This window comes from Manis javanica, chromosome 4 (assembly GCF_040802235.1).
Source record: "Manis javanica isolate MJ-LG chromosome 4, MJ_LKY, whole genome shotgun sequence".
Classification (NCBI taxonomy): Eukaryota; Metazoa; Chordata; class Mammalia; order Pholidota; family Manidae; genus Manis; species Manis javanica.
This window is the reverse complement of record NC_133159.1, coordinates 105573184-105582808: the sequence shown is the minus strand read 5'-3', so window position 1 is coordinate 105582808 and position 9625 is coordinate 105573184. Positions and strand designations below refer to the sequence as shown.

Sequence of the window (9625 nt, the reverse complement as noted above, 5' to 3'; positions counted from 1 at the left end):
TGAGCTTCCCTCAGCCCCGACCCGGCTTAAAACTCCCAGGGAGTCTTCGCTGCTCCCATCTCCGCTTCTTCCCCTACGCTCCCACTCGGGGTACCCCTCAGGGCCTGGAGTCGCGGTGGTCCCAACTTGTGGGGGTACTGGTGTGCGTGGGTGACCGTTCTGGGGACGCTGGAGGCGGGCGCTGTGCCCGGCGCTGGAGAAAGCTTGTGTTGCGCCTCTTGCAGCCAAGGGGCTTCAACCATGATCATCCGTGTCTTCAGCATGCTTATGTGGGCCCCGGTGGGCGTCCTGACCTCGCTGGCGTACCGCCTCCACCAGCGGCTAGAGGTCCTGGCCGAGCTTCGGAGGGCCGATGGCCGACGTCCCGTCGACCGGAGCCTGCTGGAGTTGGAAATGGTGCGGGTCGTGTTTCGACACGGGGCGCGGAGTCCTCTTAAGCCGCTCCCGCAGGAGGAGCAGGTGAGAGAGGTCGGCCTGTGCCGGGGCTGCAGGGGGCGAGGACCGTGTGGCAGACCGTGGAGGGCCGGGCGCCTCTCCCCAAACACACAGGTCTGAAATTTTACGCTCAGGAGCGGGTTTGAGCAGGGTCCCCGAAGAAGGGAAAACAGCGGGAGCCAGTTACTCCGCCTGCTCTTGAGCAAAAGTGCTGGCCTGGCGTCCCCCCAACCCAGCCGCCTCGGAACCGCGGGGTGTCCGGCAGAGGAAACTTTTTGTTGCACTCCCAGGCTCTGATGTCTGTGGTGCTGCTTGTGGTGTTGCGCTACTCACAGTGCATATAAATTGCCTAGGGATCTTTTTGAAATGCAAATTCTGATTCAGCAGGCATGGGACAGGACCTGAGTTTCTTCATTTCTATCAAATATTTAGGTGAACTTGCGTACTAGGATGTAGTGCATTTCTGTGTGACCGTTTTGAAGGTTTTCAAAGAGTTGCAGTGACCTTTGTGACAGGAATCATCCCAACTGGGATCACAGTGGATAACAGAGGTCAATACCTGTGGGAACAGATTTTACAACTTGCCCTCAGGGTTTGCTCAAGGAGACCATCTGAGGTCCCGTGAAGGCTTTTTTTTTTTTCTTTTTTTAAGTATTATTGATATAAATCTTATGATGGTTTCAAATACACAACACAGTGGTTCAACATTCACCCATATTATCAAGTCCTCACACCCTCTGGTGAGGTCACTGTCTATCAACAAAGTAAGATGTTATAGAGTCATTAATTGTATTCTCCATGCTGTACTAAGGTCCCTGTAACCTACTTCTATTGTGATTGCTAATTATTGTGCCCCTTAATCCCTTTCTCCCTCCCACCACGCTACCCAACCCTTCCCTTTTGGTAACCACTAGTCCCTTCTCTATGTCTATGAGTCTACTGCAGTTTTGTCCTTCTGTTGTGCTTTGTCTTTCTGCACCTGGCCTATTTCACTGAGCATAATACCCTCTAGCTCCATCCAAGTTGTTGCAAATGGTAGCATTTCTTTCTTTTATGGCTGAATAATATTCCACTGTGTATATATACCACATCTTCTTTATACATTCACCTATTGATAGACACTTAGTTCACTTCCATATCTTGGCTGTTGTACATAATGCTGCAATAAACATAGGGGTGCGTGTGTCTTTTTGAATCAGGGATCTTGTTTTCTTCAGGTAAATTCCTAGGAATGGAATTACTGGATCAGATAGTATTTCTGTTTTTGGTTTTTTGAGGAACCTCCATATTGCTTTCCACAATGATTCAACTACCTTATATTCCCACCAGCAGTGTAGGAGGGTTCCCCTTCCTCTGCATCCTCACCAGCATTTGTTATTCCTTATCTTTTGGATGTTGGTCACCCTAACTGGTGTGAGGTGATATCTCATTGTGGTTTTAATTTGCATTTCCCATGATTAACGATGTGGAGCATCTTTTCATGTCTCTGTTGGTCATCTGAATTTCTTCTTTGGAGAACTGTCTCTTCATATCCTCTGCCCATTTTTTAATCAGGTTATTTGTTTTTTGGGTGTTGAGGTGTGGATGAGCTCTTTATATATTTTGGATGTTAATCCCTTATCAGATAAATCATTTATGAATATATTCTTCATTACTGTGTGATGTAGTCCCATTTGTTCATTTTTTACTTTGTTTCCCTTGCCTGAGGAGATGTGTTCAGGAAAAAGTTGCTTACTTTTACATTCAAGAGATTTCTGCCTTGTTTTCTTCTAAGAGTTTTATGGTTTCATAACTTATTCAGATCTTTGATCCATTTCATTTTTACTTTTGTGTAGGGAGTTAGACAACAATTCAGTTTCATTCTCTTACATGTAGCTGTCCAGTTTTCCCAACACCAGTTGCTGAAGAGGCTGCCTTTTTCCCACTGTATACTAATGACTCCTTTATCATATATTAGTTGACCATTTATGTAAGGGTTTATATCTGGGCTCTCTGTTCTGTTCCATTGATCAATGGATCTGTTCTTGTGCCAATACCAAATTGTTTTGATTACTGTAGCTTTGTAGAAGAGCTTGAAGTGAGGGAGTTGTAATCCACCCAGCTTTGTTCTTTCTCAATATTGCCTTGGCTATTTGGTGTCTTTTGTGGTTCATATGAATTTTAGGAGGCTGGCACTCCTAAAAATTTTAGGAGGCTCCTAAAGCTCCTAAAGATACTGTTGCTATTATGATAGGGATTGCATTGAATCTGTAGATTGCTTTGGCAGGATGGCCATTTGACAATATTAATTCTTCCTATCCATGAGCACAGGATGTTTTGGTTTATTGGTGTCTTCTTTAATTACTCTCATGAGTGTCTTTTAGTTTTCAGAATATAGGTCTTTCACCTCCTTGGTTAGGTTTATTCCTAGATATTTTATTCTTTTAAGTGCAATTGTAAATGGAATTGTTTTCCTGATTTCTCTTTCTGCTAGTTAATTGTTAGTATATACGAATGCCACAGATCTCTGTGTATTAATTTTGTATCCTGCAACTTTGCTGAATTCAGTTATTAGTTCTAATAGTTTTGGAGTGAATTCTTTAGGGTTTCTCATGTACAGTATCATGTCATCTGCAAATAGTGACAGTTAATCTTCTTTCTTACCAATCTGGATGCATTTTATTTCTTTGTGTTGTCTGATTGCCATGGCTAGGACCTCCAGTACTATATTACATAAAAGTGAGGAGAGTGGGCATCCTTGTCTTGTTCCCAATCTTAGAGGAAAAGCTTTTACCTTTTCACTGTTAAGTACAATGTTGACTGTGGGTTTGTCATATATGGCCTTTATTATGTTGAGGTAATTGCCCTCTATACCCGTTTTGTTGAGAGTTTTTATCATGAATGTATGTTGAATTTTGTCAAATGCTTTTTCAGCATCTTTGGAGATGATTATGTGGTTTTTGTCCTTCTTTTTGTTGATGTGGTGGATGATGTTGATGGATTTTTGAAAGCTGAACCATCCTTGCATCCCTGGAATGAATCCCACTTGGTCATGATGTATGATCATTTTTATGTTTATTTGAATTTGGTCTGCTAATATTTTGCTGAGTATTTTTGCATCTATGCTCATCAAAGATATTGGTCCTTAATTTTCTTTTTTTGTGGTGTCTTTGGCTGGTTTTGGTATTAAAGTGATGCTGGCTTCATAGAGTGAATTTGGAAGTATTCCCTCCTACTTTTTAGAAAACTTTAAGGAGGACGGTATTAGGTCTCTAAATGTCTGATAAATTTTAGTGGTGAAACCATCTGGCCAGGGGTTTTGTTCTCAGGTAGTTTTTTGATTAGTGATTCAATTTCGTTGCTGGTAATTGGTCTACTCAGATTTTGTTTCATCCTGGGTCAGTCTTGGAAGGTTGTATTTTTCTAGAAAGTTGTCCATTTCTTCTAGATTATCCAATTTGTTAGCATACAATTTTTCATAATATTCTCTAATAATTCTTTGTATTTCTGTGGTGTCCATAGTGATTTTTCCTTTCTCATTTCTGATTCTGTTTATGTGTGTAGACTCTCTTTTTCTTAATAAGTCTGGTAGAGGTATATCTATTTTGTTTGTTTTCTCAAAGAACCACCTCTTGGTTCCATTAGTTCTTTCTATTGTTTTATTCTTCTCAATTCCATTTATTTCTTCTCTGATCTTTAGTATGTCCTTCCTTCCATTGACTTGCACCTGATTTGTTCTTTTCCTAGTTTCACTAATTGTGAGTTTAGACTGTTCATTGGGAATTGTTCTTCTTTCTTGAGATAGGCCTGTATATTGCTATATGCTTTAGTCTTAGAACTGCCTTCACTGCCTCCCACAAAAGTTGGGAAGTTGAACTGTTGTTTTCATTTGTCTCCATATATTGCTTGATCTCTCTTTGAACTTGATCATTGATCCACTGATTATTAGGTGTATATTGTTAAGCCTCCATGTGTTTGTGGGCTTTTTTTGTTTTCCTTGCACAATTTTTTTTCTAGTTTCATACCTTTGTGGTCTGTGGAGTTGGTTGCTACAATTTAAATCTGTTTGAATTTACGGAGGCTCTTTTTGTGGCCTAGTATGTGATCTATTCTTGAAAATGTTCCATGTGCACTTGAGAAGAATGTGTATCCTGTTGCTTTTGGATGGAGTGTTCTGTAGATGTCTATTAGGTCCATCTGTTCTAGTGTGTTGTTCAGTGCCTCTCACTCCTACTTATTTTCTGACTGGTTGATCTGTCCTTTCGAGTGAGTGGTGTGTTGAAGCCTCCTAAAATAAATGCATTGCATTCTATTTCCCCCTTTAATTCTGTTAGTATTTTTTCACACATATTTGGGTACTCATATGTTGGATACATAGATATTTATAATGGTTATATCCTCTTGTTGGACTGACTTCTTTATCCTTATATGATGTCCTCTTTGCCTCTTGTTACTTTCCTTGTTTTGAGGTCTATTTTATCTGATACAATACTGCAATACATGCTTTTTTTCTCCCTATTGTTTGCATGCAATATCTTATTCCATCCCTTCAGTTTTACTCTGTGTATGTCCTTGGGTTTGAAGTGAGTCTCTTGTAGGCAGCATATAAATGGGTGTTGTTTTTTTTATCCATTCAGTGACTCTATCTCTTTTGATTGGTTCATTCAGTCCATTTACATTTAGGGTGATTACTGATAGATATACAATTATTGGCATTGCAGGTTTTGTATTTGTGGTTACCAAATGTTCAAGGGCAGCTTCTTTATTATCTAATAGTCTAAGTTAACTCACTTATTGCACTATTACAAACACAATGTAAAGATTTTTTTTCTCTTTTCTTTTTCTTCCTCCTCCACTTTTTATATGTTAGGTGTCATATTCTCTACTCTTTATTTATCCCTTGACTGATTTTATGGGTACCTGATTTAATTTGCATTTGCTTAGAAATTAATTGGTTTGCTTCCTTTACTGTGGTTTTATTACCTCTGGTGACAGCTATTTAGCCTTAGGAGCACTTTCATCTAGAGCAGTCCTTTTTTTTTAAATTTTTTATTTAGGTATTATTGATATACACTCTTATGAAGTTTTCACATGAAAAAACAATGTGGTTCCTACATTTACCCATATTATCAAGTCCCCACCCATACCCCAATGCAGTCACTGTCCATCAGTGCAGCAATATGTTACAGATCCACTATGTGCCTTCTCTGTGCTACACTGTTCTCCCCATGACCCCCACACCATGTGTACTAAACATAATACCCCTCAATCCCCTTCTCCATCCCTCCCCACCCACCTCCAACACCTCTCCCCTTTGGTAACCACTAATTCCTTCTTGGAGTCTCTGAGTCTGCTGCTGTTTTGTACCTTCAGTTTTCCTTCATTGTTATATGCCACAAATGAGGGAAATCATTTTGCACTTGTCTTTCTCCACCTGTCTTATTTCACTGTGCATGATACCCTCTAGCTCCATCAGTGTTGTTGCAAATGGTAGGATTTGTTTCTTTCTTATAGCTGAATAGTATTCCATTGTGTATATGTACCACATCTTCTTCATCCATTCATCTACTGATGGACACGTGGTTGCTTCCATATCTTGGCTATTGTAAAAAGTGCTGCAATAAACATAGGGGTGCATATGTCCTTTTGAATCTGAGAAGTTGTATTTTTTGGGTAAATTCTAAGGAATGGAATTACTGGGTCAAATAGTATTACTATTTTTAGTTTTTTGAGGAACCTCCATACTGATTTCCACAATGGTTGAACTAATTTACATTCCCACCAGCAGTGCAGGAGGGTTCCCCTTTCTCCACATCCTCACCAGCATTTGTTGTTCTTAGTCTTTTCAATGCTGGCGGTTCTTACTGGTGTGAGGTGATATCTCTTTGTGGTTTTAATTTGCATGTCTCTGATGATTAGTGATGTGGAGCATCTTTTCATGTGTCTGTTGACCATCTGAGTTTCTTCTTTGGAGAACTGTCTCTTCATATGCTCTGCCCATTTGTTAATTGGCTTATTAGCTCTTTGGGTGTTGAGGCATGTATGCTCTTTATATATTTTGGATTTTAATCCCTTCTCAGATATGTCATTTACAAATATATTCTCCCACACTGTAGGATGCCTTTTTGATTTGTTGATGGTATCCTTTGCTGTACAGAAACTTTGTAGTTTGATGTAGTCCCATGAGTTCATTTTTGCTTTTGTTTCCCTTTCTCAAGGAGATAGGTTCAGGAAGAAGTTGCTCATGCTTATATTCAGGAAATTTTTGACTATGTTATCTTCTAAGAGTTTAGTGGTTTCCTGACTCACATTCAGGTCTTTGATCCATTTTGAGTTTACTTTTGTGTGTGGGGTTATACAATGATCCAGGTTCAGTCTGTTGCATGTAGCTGTCCAGTTTTGCCAACACCAGCTGTTGGTTTATATCATGGCTCTATAGTCTATTCCATTGGTCTATGGGTCTGTTCTTGTGCCAGTACCAAATTTTCTTGATTACTGTGGCTTTGTAGTAGAGCTTGAAGTTGGGGAGCATAATCCCTGCAGCTTTATTCTTCCTTCTCAGGATTGCTTTGGCTATTTGTGGTCTTTTGGGTTTTCATATAAATTTTAGAATGATTTTCTCTAGTTTGTTGAAGACAGCTGATGGTATATTGATAAGAATTTCATTGAATCTGTAGATTACTTTAGACAGGATGGCCATTTTGACAATATTAATTCTTCCTATCCATGAGCACAGGATGTGTTTCCATTTATTGGTATTTTCTTTAATTTCTCTCATGAGTGTCTTGTAGTTTTCAGAGTATAGGTCTTTCACTTCCTTGGTTAGGTTTATTCCTAGGTATTTTATTCTTTTTGATGCAATTGTGAATGGAATTGTTTTCTGACTTCTCTCTCTGCTAGTTCATTGTTGGTGTATAGGAATGCCACAGATTTGTGTGTATTAATTTTGCATCCTACAACTTTGCTGAATTCAGATATAGGTCTAATAGTTTTGAAGTGGATTCTTTAGGGATTTTTATGTACAATATCATGTCATCTGCAAACAGGGACAGTTCAACTTCTTTCTTGCAAATCTGGATGCATTTTATTTCTTTGTGTTGTCTGATTGACATGGCTAGGACCTCCAGTACTATGTTGAAAAGAAGTGGAGAGAGTGGGCATCCTTGTCTTGTTCCTGATCTTAAAGGAAAAGCTTTCAGCTTCTTGCTGTTAAGTATAATGTTGACTGTGGGTTTGTCATATATGGCCTTTATTATGTTGAGGTACTTGCCCTCTATACCCATTTTGTTGAGAGTTTTTATCATGAATGGATGTTGAATTTTGTCAAATGCTTTTTCAGCTTCTATGGAGATCATCTTGTGGATTTTGTCCTTCTTTTTGTTGATGTGGTGGATGATGTTGATGGATTTTCGAATGTTGTACCATCCTTGCATCCCTGGAATAAATCCTACTTGATCATGATGGGTGATCTTTTTGATGTATTTTTGAATTTGGTTTGCTAATATTTTGTTGAGTATTTTTGCATCTATCTTCATCAGGGGTATTGGTCTGTAATTTTCTTTTTTTGTGGTGAGTTTTCCTGGTTTTGGTATTAGGGTGATGCTGGCCTCATAGAATGAGTTTGGAAGTATTCACTCCTCTTCTATATTTTGGAAAAGTTTAAGGAGGATGTGTATTAGGTCTTCACTAAATGTTTGATAAAATTCAGCGTTGAAGCCATCTCTTCTAGGGATTTTGTTCTTAGGTAGGTTTTTGACTTACAGTTCAATTTCCTTGCTGGTAATTGGTCTGTTCAGATTTTCTGTTTCTTTCTGGGTCAGCCTTCAAAGGTTCTATTTTTCTAGAAAGTTGTCCATTTCTTCTAGGTTATTCAGTTTGTTAGCATACAATTTTTCATAGTATTCTCTAATAATTCTTTGTATTTCTGTGTTGCCCATAGTGGTTTTTTTCTTTCTCATTTCTGATTCTGTTTATGTGAGTAGACTCTCTTTTCTTCTTGCTAAGTCTGGCTAAGGGTTTATCTCTTTTGTTTATTTTCTCAAAGAACCAGCTCTTGCTTTCATTGATTCTTTCTATTGGTTTGTTCTTCTCAATTTTATTTATTTCTGCTTTAATCTTTGTTATATCCACCCTTCTACTGACTTGGGCCTCCTTTGTTCTTTTTTTCTAGTTTCATTAATTGTGAGTTTAGATTGCTCATATGGGATTGTTCCTTCCTGAGGTAGTCCTGTATTGCAATATACTTTCCTCTCAGCATGGCCTTCACTGCATCCCACAGATTTTGTGGTGTTGAATTATTGTTGTCATTTGTCTCCATATATTGCTTTATCTCTGTTTTTATTTGGTCATTGATCCATTGGTTATTTAGGAGCATGTTGTGAAGCCTCCATGTATTTGTGGGATTTTTCATTTTCATTCCATAATTTATTTCTAGTTTCATACCTTTGTGGTCTGAGAAACTGGTTGGTACAATTTCAATCTTTTTTAATTTACTGAGGCTCTTTTTGTGGCCTTGTATATGATCTATTCTTGAAAATGTTCCACGTGCACTTGAGAAGAATGTGTATTCTGCTGCTTTGAGTATAGAGTTCTGTAGATGTCTGTTAGGTCCATCTGTTCTAATGTGTTGTTCAGTGCCTCAGTCTCCTTAATTATTTTATGTCTGGTTGATCTGTCCTTCAGAGTGAGTGGAGTGTTGAAGTCTCCTAGAATGAATGCATTGCACTCTATTTCCCCCTTTTAATTCTGTTAGTATTTGTTTCACATATGGAGGTGGTCCTGTGGTGGGCACATAGATATTTATAAAGGTAATATCTTCTTGTTGGATTGAGCCTTTTATCATTATATAATGTCCTTCTTTGTCTCTTGTGACTTTCTTTGTTTTGAAGTCCATTTTGTCTGATACAAGTCCTGCAACTCCTGCTTTTTTCTATTAGTTGCATGAAAAATCTTTTTCCATCCCTTCATTTTTAGTCTGTGTATGTCTTTAGGTTTGAAGTGAGTCTCTTGTAGGCAGCATATAGATGGGTCTTGTTTTTTTGTCCATTTGGTGACTTAATGTCTTTTGATTGGTGCATTCATTCCTTTTACATTTAGGGTGATTATCGATACATATGTACTTATTGCCATTGCAGGCTTTAGATTAGTGGTTACCAAAGGTTCAAGGTTAACTTCCTTTCTAAGAGTCTAACTTAACTCACTTAATATGCTA

The 9625-nt window shown here is 38.6% G+C and overlaps 1 protein-coding gene across 1 annotated transcript in view; it reads left to right on the top strand.

Moving 5' to 3' along the window:
* Positions 1–240: 240 nt before the first annotated feature.
* ACP6 (acid phosphatase 6, lysophosphatidic) overlaps positions 241–9625 on the top strand; it is a 34228-nt gene continuing 24843 nt past the window's right edge. Inside the window, 1 exon segment of the mRNA XM_017645498.2 lies at positions 241–459. Coding sequence (XP_017500987.2) covers positions 241–459 — 219 coding nt within the window.